Here is an 18,288-nt window from a genome sequence, read left to right on the forward strand (position 1 = left end):
GGTGACGTTAACAAATTTCGTCTCCTCTTTGGACATGCAATCACTAAGAATTCCCCCATACTTGTGAAATAGTTTATCAATTATGGATTCACCAAAGTGATCAATCAACAAAGGCTCCGCCACTGATCTCATGCATTTCGCTACATTGTATCCATCGTCATTGACAGAATGAGGCAAATTGAATTTACTGCCACATGCAGCCCAGTTGATTTCAGAAGCCTCTAGACGATTGATGGCTCTGTAAAACTTTCCATCACTCGTTAAACTTGTGCATATGTCATGCTTTTGACAATAACTAAATCTAATATGCAATTTGGTTTTATATGATGTTCAAATATGTGGATGAGAGGACACATAGTGCATTCAATTTTGTCACTATTTATTTATAAAAAATTGAGCATGTTTAAGACTTTAGTGAAATAATAAATTTTACATGAGCATGTTAAAAACATAATAACTATGTAATTCTCAATAAAGGGTCAAGAAGTTTAATTACTTGAGATAGCCACATAAGACTGTAGGAAGAATGAACAAAATGTAGACTTTCAGTAGGAAAAAGCCTGCTATAGAATGAACCAGGCACCCCAGTGAAAAAGCATTGTCCGAATTCAGAACCCAGTTCCTCTTTTAATTCTTCACGAAACCGTGGTAAGGACCGAAAAATGGAGTTAAAATCATTTCCAGGAAGATCGTTCAAGTATATTTGAAATTCTGGCGATGATTGACGACCAAATTTTCTTCTTATTTTGTCCACTGCTTTCATAACCTCAGTTACCACAATGAAAGTATTTGGCCCAGAAGAACAGCCAAGATCTGCTATGCATATAGTCTTGAGGAACATGTTTCCATATACTCCAGTAACTGCTTCTTCTGTTATTGCCTTAGTCATGGATATTACTTTTTGCTGCCATAGTTAGTCTCGAGTTAATTTTGAATAATTTTTTTTTAAATTAAACAAATAATACATGCACAAAATGAGGATGCTCTCACAACTATTTTTGTGGAGAAGAATGAGAATCCAATTTTTTCATTCTCATTGTCGAGTAGAGGAGGGAAAGTAAGCCTACAACTAAGCAGCCAATAGTTAGGATGGACAGTAGCCGTAAGACTTCCACCAACAATGGCAAGAGAAATAGTTTTTTCCTAGAAAAAAGAAAATGTAATCTTGAAAGTAAGGCATATTTTTACATTAAATTTATCCATATCCGCATTTATCAATCAAATTTAGAGGAACTTTTGATGAAGGACAACGTTATACATAACATGTCCCAAGTTGTTATTGTTAAGCAAATATACAGAAACTTTTGACGAAGGACAACGTTATACATAACATGTCCCAAGTTGTTATTGTCAAGCAAATAAGAGAAGAAACTTAGCCTCAATTTTAAAAATTTATTTTAATTCGAAGTTATTTTAATTAAATATCTTATAAGATCCACAACTATCATCGTCTTTTTAATCATTTATTTCATCATTTTTTTTTTTATCAAAACCGACTCAAAAATTAATTTTTGGTCAAATTAAACAGGTTCTTAATATTCATAAAATTAAGTATATAATATCTCTCAGATTATCAAAACAGTTATATGCAACAGTGAAGAAACTTTAGTTTACCTGAATTATTGAGTTGCTCGCGTAACTGTTATCTCCAAATCCTCCATTCATGTGGAGCACATTACTTACGTCCATACTTTCTCTCTATATATAACTAAAACTCACTAATTTTGTTGTGAATTGATTTGCTCAACTATAGGAGGCTATTTATAGACCATCGAAACCCACTCCACCGTCCATGTAACACATATATACATCATAATATATAAACACAAGTTTGTGGACAATATATAAAACACGTTTACATTTATTAAAGTGCGGAAAACGTTGAAGTAGCATTTACATACGACATCCGTATTGCATTGATATATTCCACATACATAAAAAGTTTGAATAATTGCATTGTCCCATGGGTACATACAGAGTTTTTAACGAGTGATGGTTAAAATTTAAGCTAAGACTATTACAGTCCTCGTACCATGTCGAAAAAATTAAACAATTTAGAGAACCATTAAACATTATTTCAACAAACTTGTTCCTTAAAGCATGATCAGCTAAGCTTAAGTTAACCAGTTAAAAAATTCAGCTTTCCCAAGCATGTATCCATCATATAATGAACTTTCATATAGCCTTCATGCATAGAGCGGAGTTAGGTGAACTAATATATAAAAGGAAATTGTAAAAACATTAATTATTTTAACCTTAGAAACAATTTTAGCTCTCACTTTCCACTATTAGGTAGTTTGGTCTGTCTCATTATACATGTGTTACAGCCATTTGATTCACGTGTCCTTTGAATGACATCGTAATTCAAGATTCCTCTTCTACGAGACATTTAGCTCTTGCTTGGTCAAACTTAAAAGTTATATTAACAATTAGGTTAAAATCAACAATTCATTTTAATTACATATTTTATGAGATCTAATAATTGTTAGTCACACATTTCATCTACTTTTATTAATATTTACTAAAGATCTATTTTTTATTTAAATCAAACAAGAACTTAATTAACTTCTTCATATATTTTTTATTCTATCAAAAAGAATTACAATAAAACTACTCAAAAAGGCCAATTGACAAGTATTGCATGTGTGGCTCTTTTTTAAAAGAATAATTATCCCCGTCCCGGGTTGGGGACAGGGAGAAAGACAGGGGCACCATGCCCGGGACAAGGAGTAGGGTTCTTTTTTAAAACTGTCCGATAAATATTTTGACACGTATCTATCTAGTGTTTTCAAATTTTGTCAAATATGTGGCAAAGTTGAAGTAATTAAGCACCTACGTTCTCAGTACGGAATTGAAGATTTTTTAAGAATGACATAAGCATTAATGAGTAATCCATGACATCAGCATAAATATAAAATCCAATTTTTTTTTTTTTAACACCTATCTTCTAGAATGTGTTATTTATTTAAAACTATTTTTTTATTTTTATTAATTAAAAATACTAACTATTCTAGGTACGTAGACGTTAAATTCAAAATCTAACTTCTTATGCCATGCTACATTTAAAGACTGGACATTTTGAATTTTTGAGGGATTTGACACAGTAACACTAATGAATTTTCTTACAGCTTTTTCACGTCATATCTAAGATTTTTTTAGTAACGTCTATCCTATTGGTTTAGGTATTGGATTCAACTAGTGCCATACCTTTATTTCGCAGGGTCTAAGACTAACTTCAGAATTTGGGTCCCTAAATCTAGCAAGAAATCCATTTTTTATTGTTCGTTGTTCTCAATCATTAAATATTTCGTTGTTCGTTCCTTCTCTTTTCTTTCTTGTTATTAAGGTACGTATCCATATCTCCAATTTGGTTTCGAATTAATGTATCTACTTTTTTTCTCTTCTTCTTTTCTTTCTTGTTATTAAGGTACGTATCCATATCTCCAGTTTGGTTTCGAATTAATGTCTCTACTATTGCTCTCTTCTTCTTTTTTGACCTCCAAACACGTAGTTGGGAACCATGATATTTGACGCAAGTCACTCAATAGCTAATACTTACTAAATTATAAAATTAGAACAAGAATTACACCAATCAACTCTACTGAAGTTTCACAAAATGTTAATGAATTAAAATTAATGAAATGTAAGCAGTAACTTGAGTTTAGAAGATTATTTCATAGCAGTCAACAATACATACTAATAAATAAGCCTTCATTTGGTTCTCAATAAATTAAATTTCATTTTTCTCAATCCTATTTTCAGTTATTTTAATTTAAAAAATGGAGGTCAAATAGGGGCTAAATAAATCTAAAACTCATAAAGTGAAGCAAAAAACAGTTTTCCACAAGCTCAAATAAAATTCTATTTGTACATAATAAATCTTGGTAAATTAATCCAACAAAATTGAAAGTAGATGCATTATAGCCATAATTAAAGGCCTTTCACAAACACTTAAGGTGCTCATTAGCCTGCACATTTATAGAAGCGATCTTCAAGGGTTGATATGAGATTCCAATGTGGGATTCATAAAAGATGCTGAGTTGGTAAATAGATTTCCAACTATAAAAGTTAAATAAATTAAAAAAGCAGTAGCTCTACTTAAAAATAAAAAAAAGAAGGGAAAATAATGTCGGTGTAAATTATTTATCTTTTCAAATTATTTTTTTCATTTTCAACCAAATATATGGGATTTTTTTTTAAATACATCGGAACAATAAAATACTATAGAAGTATTAAACAATTCACTTTATGACAAAACAAAAATTAAAGGCTAATTAGCACAAAACGTCCCTACATTTGGAGGTTTTTGTGGATAACGTCCCTATCTTTCGTTTTTTGGTGGAGAACGTCCCTACCTTTACCATTTTTGCGCAGAACGTCCTTCTGTCAATTCCCCGTTAAAATATTCCGTTAAATCAAATAAAATGGATTTTTTTTTTTTTAAATGCAGGGGTAAGATCGTCCATCCAACATTTTCTTCACTATGTAATCTCTCCCACCTCTTTCTTCTTCAAATGTCGAAGAAAAAGTAAAGTGACATGAAAAAAAAAACTTGAACAATATTATTTCATTCAATAAATTAGGGAAAATGACGTGAGAATGACTACATTTTTGGTAGAAAATATTCATGATTGCTGTAATACTGGTTGTTCAAAACATTTTGGAATGCTATATGAAGAGAATGAATATGTGGTTAATAAAAATGAGATGTCCATCCTCATTTTGTGCTTACGAAGGGTGTAAATAAGAGGTGTATAATTTTGAACAGCTGGACAGAGATAGGCACTTTCTGATTATGTGACATTTTCTCTTCTCCAAACTGGATATCCATAAATGAGCACTCTTTAATTATTGTCAAGTACTCATTTTACTTAGTTTGGTTATTGAGCTTGGTTGTTGAGTGCTGATTTTACTGCATTTTGTTATTGAACTTGGATGTTGAGTATTGGTTTTGCTGTGTTCGAACTAGGTGTTACGGACATTCAATTGTAGGGATAAACAGAATTGTATTTGGCTGTAGTTTAGACAAGTCGTTTGGCTCAAAATACGTAGGGACGGTTTGCACAATTTTTAACAAAGGTAGGGATGTTTTGCGCAAATAGAATGTAAAGGTAGGGATGTTTTGTGCAGGGACATTGTAAGAGTAGGGATGTTTTTCGCAAAGACAATATCAAGGTAGGGATTGTTATCACCAATTCAATTTTATGCTAAAATGGGGGAGAAAACACGTTCATATTTCATCATCTTCTCCACTCCATCACATGTATTGTCCATTTACAAAATCATACTTTGATTGATCTTCTCACTTTACCTCTTATTTACACCCTTCGTAAGCACAAAATGAGGATAAATATCTCATTTTTATTAACCACATATTCATTCTTTTCATAAAGCATTCCAAAATGTTTTGAACAATCAGTATTACAGTAGTCATGAATATTTTCTACCAGAAATGCAGTCATTCTCACGTCATTTTCCCTAATTTATTGAATGAAATAATATTGTTCAAGTTTTTTTTTCATGTTACTCTACTTTTTCTTGAACATTTGAAGAAGAAAGAGGTGGGAGAGATTACACAGTGAAGAAAATGTTGGATGGACGATCTTACCCCTACATTTTAAAAAGAAAATATCCATTTTATTTGATTTAACGGAACATTTTAACGGGGAATTGACAGAAGGACGTTCCGCGCAAAAAATGGTAAAGGTAGGGACGTTCTCCACCAAAAAACGAAAGGTAGGGACGTTATCCACAAAAACCTCCAAAGGTAGGGACGTTTTGTGCTAATTAGCCAAAATTAAATGTACCCAAATGTAATCATTAATAGGTGTTTTTGTCTCTACATTAATTAATTTGAAAAATTAGCTTACTTTTGTCAGTTGTTATGATATATTGCATTATTTATTTATTTATTACAATCGGTTCGACCACGGTTCGACTTTTCAACTTTCGACTCTTTAACTTTTTCGAGTCAACAGTCTGGACGGTTTTTAAAACATCGGAAACAACCCAAGCTTTCTTCCCCTTTATTTATTTTATTTTTGAGTTATAGGATAGCTTAGTTTATAGTTTATTTAAGAAGGGTTGTGCTATTTGCACAGGGTCCTGTGCAAGGAGAAATATCCATTTAAAAACTATCATCCATATTCCGTTCCCTCTTAATTAATTAAGTTGGTTACTAGATGTTTGAACTAATAAACACTTGTTCCATATATTTAATTTTTTCAGGAATGTTACATTGCAAACTATTATGATTGATGCTAGAAATTTCAATACATATGTGCTTGTGAATCATTATATAAACTATTATGTATATTATTATGCTCAAGTTGAATCTCATTAAATTCACATTTTAATGAGATTTCTCATCATACAATAGTAGAAGAAACATTTAAAAAAATGACATTGTACTAGAAATTGTCAGAGCATTGACAATTCAAAGAATACGTTGAAAGTTGAAGTTCCAAAACTCCCCATTCTTCAAATGTAATTTACAAAAATGACCCTCCCAATTGGTAGATGGCACTACATTTAATGGAAGGACGACTTGGGAAATTGAAAATTAGTGCTTGCCATAAGACTTTCCGAAGTCAACAATCAATTATTTTAAGTCACGAAAACCGACAAACATCAATTTATTGGTTCCACAGTGGCAGCAAAATAATTAGCCCAATTTTACGATGATGGGGATTACATAAGTATATGACAAATGTACAATCGTTACTCCCAAAATTGTATATAATTGTCCTCTCAACACCAAATAACATTCATTCTACCGCACACACGTATAAGATGGTCCCAAGTTAAACCTCCCGAGACATAGTCCAGTGGTGCAAAGGATAGGAGTGAGGTTATATCACGCTTTGTTGGCAGCCGCAGTGTGAGCGTTCGATTCTTTAGATATGAAATTAGATTCCTTGTAGGTACTAGTACATGCAGCTCTTATTTTCTGGTCTCTTGGGGCATATCTCGCGATTTACCTCCCTTACAAATTTCTAGAGGAAGGACGGTGAGAACCTACGTAGTTGGGGTTCAACTTTTTTTTATTTTTTTTTAAGATGGTCCCAATTTAAACCTAATAACATTCACGCTACCAATATGTGCTTTCGTTATTTTGCCAATAGGCCCTTCACACAAACATTACTCATACACTGATTTATGGTACAGGATGTGTCCGGAATTTAAACAATAAATTATATATATAAAATAATAGTTGGAGCATTTTCAAGAATCTCCATTTCCAAAGAGCATATTTTACAATTTGAAGAACATCTACAAATTTGGAGAGTAAAAGTTTTTAAGTACTCCGACATGCTTTTTATATTTAGCACTTGATTTTATTACTAAAAAAATATTTATTATTTTTCATTATCTTTTATTTTCACAAACTATTTTCAAATTATTATATTATTTTTCTACATCGAAAATTGAAATACTTTAAATATATTTATTTATAAAGAGTGGATTTAACTATCTAAATTTGGATTGTCAAACTCTCTTTTTGTTTTTAAATGTTAATTTAAAGAGCTTCTTAAAGTATGATTTTAATTATTGACTCTTTAAAATGGAGATATCTTATATTTAAAGAGCCTATTGGAGATGCACTTATTAACTAAACTATTTTTATGTTGTAGTAAATGTCCTTAATGTTGGTTCGTTTTCTTGTTTTTGTCTTCATTTTTTTCGTCAATTATTATCATTAGGGTAATTATATTACCACTATGAATTTTACTAGTTACACCACAATTTTAAATTTTTTTTATTTACTTAAATAGCCTTAAGTAAAATTAATAAATAGGATATTAATATATTTATCACATAATACAATTTATATTACACCACAATGAAAAATCTAGTTTATTTCTTTCCTTTCCCTTAAAAGCAGTTTCATAGCTTTTTCATCGGCGGCTTCTTGTTCTTCCACAACGGATAATATTTACGTTTATATATAATTCCCTTTTACAAGCTTCAACATCTGGGGTACTTTTAAATTTGACCCAGTTAAAGGGAGAAAATCCCACTTTGACTTTGAAAATCATGAATATTATCACATTGGCCTCTTAAATGTTAAAAGACAAGGATGTCCTTAAATATATTATACAATTATAAAACAATGTACTGTTGAAAAGACTTTACTACCCTTTTAGTAAATAATTGAAAATCAAACACTTCCCCACTTATAAAACTTCAAAACAAGCTTCCAAAACTAGAAAAAAGTCTCATCTTTCATATGTTTGAACCTCAACATCTCAAAAAACTTTCAAACGTTGAAGCCGAAAATTTTTTCATATCAGTTTCTTCAAATCGATAAGTATATTTACCCATGTCTAATTTTTTTTTTCAGTAAATTAGTAAACGTTTGAGAGAAAATTTATTTCAACATAGTAATAGTTAGTATTAATTTTTTTTAGCAAATCTTACGTATCAAAAAAAAATTTAAACAGATCTATAATTTTTTTCTTTAGAACCGTAGAAGAAAAAAATTAATGCGAAAAATAGAAAAGCAGTCGACTGTTTGACTATTTAACAGCCAACAGTCGAGTGTCTGTTGACAACCGACTATTTGCACTGATTTTTGTTGGCAATGCATTATTTTTTCTTATAATTAATAAATAAAGTTGATTAAATCCATTTCCTCATGTAGATAGATAATCCCTGTCTGTTATTTTGGTGATTTCGAATTGAATGAAAATAATCAGTGGGAATGGAGATGGACGAGTGACATACGTGATTGTATTGCAATTCTCATAATAGAGAGTACACCATACTTAGAAATGTACCACTATTTACAAAATAAGCTGAATGTCGATCAATCTCAATACGATATGTAATTGAGATATCTATACAACGGTTATATGGATTCATCCATTCTGTTGCCACCGGTATTCGTTACTAATGATGCTGAATTGAATTATCTATTAGAATTGAATAAAATGCATCGGACTCTGACTATTCTTGGTGTGACTTTAATTACGAATGATGTTATCGAAGGTGAACACGAAGATTCAGATAGGACGGATAACAATGATCGAGGTTTTTGGGAGACAGTGGGGATAGTTCCTGCGGATGATGTGATTATTCCTGAGACAGTTGCTTCTGATCGTGATGTTGCTGTTACGCGCAGAATTTCGTCGACGGTTGAAGACAATGAGAATATAAACGAGTTTACAAATAAGAATTTGATTGCTTTATCCCGACAAAGACATGAGCCGGGTGGGAGCTCACAGGTTGGAACAAGTGGACCATCCTCCAATTCATCCCGTGTGGCTCCCGATTATGAGGACTTGTATGTCAAGCAATTGTTTGAAACCAAGAAAGATTTGCAGGAAGTTGTGAATCGATTGTCATTAAAATATAACTTTGAGTTCAATGTAAAGAAATCAAACAAGTCATTGTTAACAGTTGCCTGTATCGAAGGCAGTTACAATTGGCGCTTGAGAGCAACTAAAATGGACACGAATGAGTGCTTCGTAATTCGCAAGTATTCACGGGAACATACTTACGAAGTGAGAATTCTTCGAAACGATCACAGGCAAGCTCGAGCATGGTTTATTGGTCGACAGATAATGCACAAGTATCAGGACCATCGGATGATCTACAGGCCTTCGGACATCATTAACGACGTCCATCAAAAGTATAGAGTGGTCATGAGCTACCAGAAAGCCTGGAAGGCCAAAGAATGTGCGTTGGAGGATTTAATGGGATCGGCTGAGGAGAGCTACGCTAAATTGGCCAGGTATTGCCATAACATGGGGAGAACTAATCCTGGCACGACATTTTTTATTGAGACGGGGAGCGAATAATTGTTTTAAGTATTTCTTCATGGCTCTCGGACAATGTAATCGAGGTTTTCGAAATACAATGCGACCCGTAATTCTAGTTGCAGGTACAACTTTAAAAGCTAAATATCAAGGTAAATTAATTATTGCTACATGTCAAGATGCCAACATCCAAATTTACTCTATTGCATTCAGCATAGTTGACAGCAAGAATGATCTGTCCATGCTTGGTTCTTTTCGAAATTGAGGAAAGTGATCGGGGAAGTACCTTGCCTTTGTAACTGATCGGGGACAGTCTATAATAAATGGTATCGCTGAAATTTTTCCAGAGGCACATCACGGGTATTGCATGTACCATATACAAGATAATTTGAAAACTAGGTATCGGGGCAAATGCATCGTTTCATTGTTCAGGAGAGCAGCCGAAACTTACAATGCTAAAGAGTATAATAAGTTCATGTTTGAGATAGGAAGTAAATCATTACCGGCGTTGGAGTATCTGACGAACATGGGGATCGAACATTGGGCACGGTCATACTTTTCAGGACGTCGATACAACATGATGACGTCGAATAACGCAGAGTCTCTCAATGCATTGTTTAAGAAGGATCAAGAGTTACCAATTCTCGCAATGATTGAGAACATTTGTAACAAACTGCAACAGTGGTTTCATGACCAACGTGCAGCATCACAGAGTTGCACTAGCGTGCTAGCCCCAACTCAAGAGGAGAAACTCTTTAAGGTGGCAGAGGTTGCGAGGAAGTTGAATGTGAAAGCACTAGATAAGTTCCGCTTCTCCGTGCAATGTGTACGCAATACGGCATATATGGTGGACTTAACTGATAAGACATGCACTTGTACGGGATTTCAGTTGGAGAGTTTTCCATGTGAGTATGCAGTTGCGGTGGCCATGTATCGAGGCTTTGCAGCGAAAACGTTATGCTCTTTGTATTATACGACTGAGTCTTGGAGAACAGCATATGCTGAGACTATATTTCCTCTGTCGAATGAAACCGAGTAGGAAGTTCCAGAGCAAATTCTCCCGTTTCATGATTAGTTGCCACCAGCAGTTGAGCCGTGTGGTTCTGGACGTCCAAGTACATCTATAATACCATATACCGGAGAGTTTCCTCGACCGCGTAGGTGTGGCAGGTGCAGAGCCATAGGGCATACTCGACAATTTTATACCGGTCAAATTCTCCTAAATGACAATTAGATAGGTACGTTCAATATTTGTTTTTCATAAATGTTCAATGTTCAATATTTATTCTTGATAAACGGTATTTACAATGATTCATATGAAAAAATTAGTTCCATTCTCAGCATATGTGTAAAATAACAAAAAATCAACTTACAGAAAAATAATTATATACATTGAACACAAATTTACAATTATTTCATAATAAAAAAAATAATTACATTTACAATGTAAATGTTATATACATCGAACACAAATTTACAATTATTTCATAATCACAAAAAATAATTAAATTTACAATTCGAATGTTACATATATTTAATACAAATTTACGGGTCATCATTAAATTCGAACAAATCACATGCTAACTTCTTTCTCTAGTTCTGTATCCACGATTGGTTGATTCCATCAACCTTATATCCTATACTTAAAAATTCAATGTACTTAATGGCAACTATGCCGTAGTCGTCGCTACAGTTGAACAAGAATGGATCAGTTCAGTACTGTGTAGCTAAAAAACTAAATCTGAAAGATGAAAACAACAAAATTCAAACACTTACCTTACAGACTGTCGCGATGTCGTCGTGTTCCGAACAATCCCCAATCTGTCCTGTACAGTCATCCCCGCTTGTCTGGCCATCATAGGAATAATTACAGTTACGGACTCCAGGTTTTGCTCCAACTGGCCTTGCATCAAACATGAATGATCTGGGTCGTACACATATATAGTCATATCAGCAAAATGATCTCCAGCGTAACATAGTGTTTATTGATGCACGCTAGAATGTACATATGTGTACAACTCTCCCATGATTTTTTCTTGACACTAAGCGACAATCCTATGACCCACTCGAGCATATATTCTAGCACCGTGTATTCGTTACCCATAAGTTGGAGCGACTGATACTCTATGGTAACGGCATGCAGGAACTCGGTGTTTAATATGACTCGACCACGGATGTCAAATGATTTTAGATGCTCTGAGCTCGATCTCGCAGCAAGTCCATGGCTAGGTCGATGTACTGCATCAGGAAACACCAAAAAATTACGAGTTATTCATCTAATAAACACAAATTGACGTATACATATAAAACACAAAATGAATAGTTCACTTACATCGTCGACAAGCCAAGCTCCCAAAGTCGTGATATCGTGGAACCACTTGTAAGCATTCGAGACCATCCGGTTACCTATCGTGCGGGTAGCTCTGAAAAAACAGGGAAATGTTAAAATAAGCATAGACGAGTTAGCGTACAGTGCTTTATTAAAATCATACAATACTTACCCAGGGATAATTCTCCTCCACTCCGTCTCGAATGCTTTCCACTTGGCATTGTCCACCTCTCTGAATAAGTTTGGGTGCGTCCCATCGATGAACGTCCTCCTCTTGGCCTCAACCGTGAAGGGGGAAACAACATACTGTGACGACACTCTCAACCTCTTGCCGACCACCTACTCCATCTCATCAACAGCATGTCTCTTACCCTCAATCACGATGGGCGTCCTCTCGCCCTCCGGGGCCACCTCCTCCGTCCCCACTTCATCTGTCCCTCCCATCAGGGCCACTTCCACCGTCGCCACCTCATCCGCCACTCCCATCGGTGCCTCCCCCTCCATCGTCATCTCCTCCGCCCCTCCCATCGGGGCCTCCCCCTTTGTCTCCACCTCCTCCGTCCCTCCCATCGATGCCTCCCTCCCGTCGTTCCCCCCATCGGGGCCACCCTATCCCCCTCCATAGATAACCAGAATGACTCTAATATCTCATCATGTTAAAAATGTGGATGACCCCCCTCTCTATTACCATCTCTAACACCCTCTCGATCATCTCCACCATCCCCTTTGTCCCCCCATCGCCTAGTGGCTAAATCTCCTCTGAGTGTCGCTACTGCATCATGAAGGTCGACAATACAAGACCGTAGCATTCCAACATCATGGGATAGATCGTCAACCCTCCCTGTCAACTCTTGTCGCATATCGTCGACCTTCCCCGTCAGATCGTCAACCCTCCTGGTCAACTTTCGTCCCAGATCATCGACCCTCTCCGTCAACTCTCGTCGTAGCACGCCAACCTCCTCCGCTATAAATCCAGTCAGACGGGCATACAAATCATCACTGTGTGTCGGAGATACACGGGGGATGTGTCTGGACGAGGGAGAAGGAGATTCCCTCGACGGTGGCGATGCCCTCGACGAAGGTGATGTCAATATCGGCAACGGCGCCCTCGGCAGAGGTGATGCTAATGGTGGCAGCGATACCCTTGGCGGAGGAGATCGTCAATCAGCTGGACCGCCCTCCTACATAAATAACATTAAAAATTATTCAATAAATTTATACGTCGACGATATTCAATAAATTATATTTAATTCACATACCTAATCTCGGTCCAGACTTGGATCAGACATCTCCTCGTTTTTGGTTTGCGGAACGCCTACATCCCGCACGAGACCCTGAGCCTCCTCTTCCATCGACGACGTCAACTCAGGTATGACTTCAAGCTGACATATTGACATTTCAACTAGTTAACGATCATGTAAACAGATTTAAACTACATGTAATATAAATTACAAATGCATAATACTTACGTGAGAATCGTATAGGAGGGCCGATAACTGTTTCCCAGTGGGACATCCCTCCACTCGCGACGATCTCCAATGATGCATCCGAGGGCATCATGTCTCCCCTCGCTTCGCGAAGCGGGCTCCCAGTGCAGGGACCGTCTCATACACCCAAATCTGCAACATATACACTTATTATGCATAAATGTAATAAACTAAAACTTTAACTTTAATTATATTAAACATTTGCTTGCACCGTTAAGGGCAATCCATATGTATCGTATTTACGCATTGACCCCCTGGGCCTCGAGTATAATCTGGTGAAAACATGTACGGTGTCTTCGTAGCATCTCCGGCCCCATTGATAGTTGTTGAACGCATCAATGTCATCAACAACTTCCAAATGAAAAATGTCGATGACAGTCTTCTTGTGATGACACCTCATCAAACTCTCGAGGATATAGACCAGCCCAAACTTCAATCTATCTAACATCTGGTCGCACCCCGTGATCGCGACCATCAACTCGGGTAGATACACTGACCCATGTCCCTGGAAGTAAGTCTCGTACTGCCTATTACTTCTCTCAATGGCTGCATCGTCGCCCGTAATCCTCAGTCCAGTGATCAAGCTAAACTCTTAAATCAAGAAATTAACGACCTTGCCCCCGAGGTCAAAGTGGAGGGAATCGCCGTCGACTGACCTAAAAAGCCGACATTGAAGTGCATCTATGATCTGTCCTGAGTACTGCACCTCTCGTATCTGGTATAGTGGCCACAAGAAGGACTGTCGCAACATATCTCCATGATGATCATCAAACAGCTCCAACACCACAGTGAAACTCTCAAAACTACTGTTCCAAGTAGCTTTTCCCGCCATCCGTCTCAACTTCCCATCTAAATGATACCACATTCTGCAAAAATTCAAATGTTAGAACATTGAGTAATAGATAATAAAGTAACACATAATCTCAAAAAATCAAGGCAACCGAATTATAACCACTATACAATACGCAAGACATTGATGCTAATAACAAAATAAATTCAATGCAAATTTAAAAATTAAAATAATTTAGTTTATCTTATATATTACATTTGGAAAATATATTTACAAAAAAAAATTCAAATTAAATACATTTAAAAAAAATAAAGAATATAAATATTATTTAAATAAATTAGAACAAAATCAAAGATTATTTCATAAAAGAAAAATAAAAAGAACAAAATAAATTGTTAATTTCGGAGAACATTATCTATTCAATTATTAAATTATATAAAAAAAGGCAATTATAAAAAAAATTAACATAATTATTATTTAATCAAATTAATCTTGTAATCATTTGGAAAATATATTTATGAACAAAAAATTTCAAATTAAATACATTTTTAAAAAATTTTAAAAACAAATATATTATCTAAATAAATTTGAAAAAAAAATCAAAGATTATTTCATAAAAACAAAAATAAAAGGAACAAAATAAATTGTTAATTTTAGATAATATTCAATTATTAAATTATATAAATAAAAGACAATTATAAAAATTAAATAAATAAATAAATAACATAAATATTTAATCAAATAAAAAAATAAATTAATTATAAAAATTGATAAAAAACAAATAAAAAATTAAATATTGTTAAACATTCTGGACCGACTGTTAACAATCGACCCATGACTATTAACGGTTATTGGGCTGACTGTGACCGTTAACAGTCTGGACCTACTGTTAACAGTTGGCCAGATTGTTCACAGTCTATGGCCCGACTGTTAACAGTCGGTCCAGGCTGTTAACAGCCTAAATCGACTATTAACAGTCGGTTCAGACTGTTAACAATCGTCGTCTTCCCTAAGTCGAAATTGCCATTGTCGAAGATGGAGAGGTCCAAAAATTACAAAAAATTCACATTTTTCACCCCACTATAACCCACAATCTAACAACTTTACTCATGCATGAATTTAAACCGAATAAACGTAAAAATAATGAATGAAAAAACTTGAACTTTTAATAAATTTCGAGCGTGAAAACTAACCAGAATAGTAGTGTGCAGGTTGTCGATTGTTCACGTTGGTGGTTTCGGCCGGTGGTTGATCGGTCGTTCTTCAGGCAACTGTGGTGTTGGTTTTCTTCGAAAGTCGGTCGTGAATTCACTTTCTAACAGTTTGTATAGTGAAGGGGTAAAATCGCCATTTTAGTGTAAAGTTATATTTTAACTTTTTTTTTATTAATTTAATGGGTCAATGGCCAATGTTAAAATTCGTTACAGTCCAAAGGTCATTTCCATATATTTCATGTTCAACATCTTCCTTACTCACAGGATAATAAGTATCATCATTGGACTTCTTATCTACAAAAAAATCTAATTCACCCAATGCGACTTGTTTATCATCAACCAGTGGTGGAGCCACTTGCTCATTCCTGCCATAGATAAAGCTATTCTACGAGGGTCATTCTACTATATTTTGTACAGGTTACTCACATGAGGTGGATCCCAACCTCATTAAAATAATACCCAAAAAATGCAACACCTCCCTTGCATGTGAGTAGTTGATGGGGGTTCTGAACCCCAACCCTGGCAAAGTAGCAAGACCCTTCTTGCCATTCAGATTCACCGGCACAGAATCCCCACCCTGGGGGAGCAGCAAGACCCTTCCTGCCATTTGGATTCACCGGAAACATAATTCCACTCCTTTGATTCAACCTAGGGCTTAAACTAAATCCAAAAACTAGCTTGTTGGCGAAAGCCCAGAACTTTCAAGGGTGAGGAATTTTTCCAATAGAGACCATATCCTTCGTCCATAAATCAAGAAACAAAAAATATCAAGAAGTTAAAAATATTTTGATCGAGAGAGAGAGAGAGAGAGAGTCAGTGTTGTACCTTGGTAAACAACTGGCTGTAATTGAAGGAACAAATACACCACAATACGCCCCCCGGGGCACATCCAAGTTGGCAAAGGAAGGACAGTGCGGGGCTCGCAACCCCAGCGTGGGGAGTTCGATTCCTGGTTGGAGCAGTTGAGTGTTGTAATAACCAGAGGAAGGGTTGGAGCAGCTTGGTGATGTAATAACCATGGAGGAGGCTCCCTTGGGGCCAAGAGTATAAAGACTGTTCGAACCCTGATCAACTTGGGCACATCCCGCGATTTACCTCCCTGAGCTGTTGAGGGGCCGGAAGTTCAGGGACGAGGATATAGTCTGGCGTAAGCTGGGACACCTCGATAAAAAAAAAATAATAATAATAATAAAAAAAAAAAGAGATGAAATTTCTTGGGGACTAAAATACAATCAAAAAGAAAGGAACCACATATTAGACCTGATTGAAACCAAAAATCACTTTTTTAGACCTATTTCTATACTGACAACATAGGATATAATAGAAATCCCAATGTCAATCTTTACACTGCGGAATGAAAATTGTACGTTAAATGAAATAACACTAATTCGGACATAATTATTCAATTTCAAGTCAAATATTCATAGGCAAATACATAAACTGATAACAGGTGGCACAATACAGATAATCATAACACACAAGAGACCGATATTTACTGGTGCAAATAATGAAATTTTTGTGTGAATATATAACTTACCTTAAAGCAATTTAGTAACAGTTACATTTGGCTTTTCCAAACAATTAATTTCTTTAATAGGTTGAATTCTAGACTAACATAAGTAATCATAATATTTTTAAACTTGACAAAAATTTATTAAAACGATATTTTATTCGTTCCTTGTTGCTTAATTAGAGATCTCAATCGTCATAAAATGTTTACTATGTATACTATGTCTCTGTTTGATGGACATTAATTTGAAAAAAATAATATTTTGGATAGTTATTTTTTAAAGAATATATAGTTAAAAAATAGCGGAACGTTTTAGGTTTACATATAAAATATTTTATTATGTGGATATATGGTTGAAAATGAATATGATAATTAAAGAGTCCCCTTTAAAGGAAAATAAACAGAGGCCATATATGGGGTTCCAATTTACTTATAATATAAATTAAATATAAATTAAGGGTTTGCAATAAAAAGATGTCATGTTGTGTCACTTTTTAGATTTTTTTTTCTTTTTTTTTAAAAAATAAAGGGAAAACTCAAGCCACCACCAAAACGTAAACACCAACACCAAAGTCACAGGTCACCAAACACAGCACCATTCGTGAAAATGTAAAAATTCAAAACTGAAACGTCCCTAGAAATTAAAAATAAATAAGTAGATTCTGTAATAATAAAAGACACGGAAACAAAGAGTTCAATACATAAAAATGGCATAGGAAACCAAATACATATAGAAGGGGGGGGGGGGGAGGGGGGGTTGGGAATATCAGATATGCTGAAATAAAAAGAAGACTATGAAAAGTATGAAACCAGCACATTTTAAGTGTAGCCAAATATCTTCAATTAAAAGCAGTCATACGCGATTTATGGCTTTTTAATTAAAAAGTAACACAATATGAAACTTTTCAATAAAGAACAAATAACAAAAAGAGCAACAAAACAATAGTTAAGAATTAGGCTCTTAACTAAACATGCTCTACAAAAATAAGCTAGGCAGAAGTATTTGTCTTTCTTCATGAATTCGCGGCACCACCATTGTTGCCACCGTAATGAGCCACCACCTATCCCCCCCAATTTAAAAACATGAATATGCAGTCAAATTAAAGATCAAAATGATGTAAGACATCAAACCCTAATGCCAAGATCTTTAGAATTCATGATTTTCACATATGAATTTAATTGATCAAGAAACATACC

The 18,288-nt window shown here is 34.8% G+C and overlaps 1 protein-coding gene across 1 annotated transcript; it reads right to left on the reverse strand.

Annotated features, from left to right (window-relative positions):
* Positions 1 to 243: 243 nt before the first annotated feature.
* Positions 244 to 1,747, reverse strand: LOC111409569 (salicylate carboxymethyltransferase-like). The gene is made up of 2 exons (XM_023039605.1): positions 1,615 to 1,747; positions 244 to 904 (listed from the first exon to the last, which is right to left on the reverse strand). The coding sequence occupies exons 1-2, from the start codon at positions 1,687 to 1,689 to the stop codon at positions 458 to 460; spliced, it is 522 nt and encodes a 173-aa protein (XP_022895373.1). The 5' UTR covers positions 1,690 to 1,747; the 3' UTR covers positions 244 to 457.
* Between the last annotated feature and the right edge of the window lie 16,541 nt (positions 1,748 to 18,288).

The sequence above is a fragment of the Olea europaea genome, chromosome 2 (assembly GCF_002742605.1).
Source record: "Olea europaea var. sylvestris chromosome 2, O_europaea_v1, whole genome shotgun sequence".
NCBI classification, from domain to species: Eukaryota; Viridiplantae; Streptophyta; class Magnoliopsida; order Lamiales; family Oleaceae; genus Olea; species Olea europaea.

Bases quoted from the DNA above. Each gene is read 5' to 3' on its own strand.
- LOC111409569 (XM_023039605.1), bottom strand. From the start codon at position 1,689: ATGGACGTAAGTAATGTGCTCCACATGAATGGAGGATTTGGAGATAAC. The intron at 905-1,614 runs GTAAACTAAAGT...TAACTATGGCAG, and splicing joins CGAGCAACTCAATAATTCAG to CAAAAAGTAATATCCATGAC.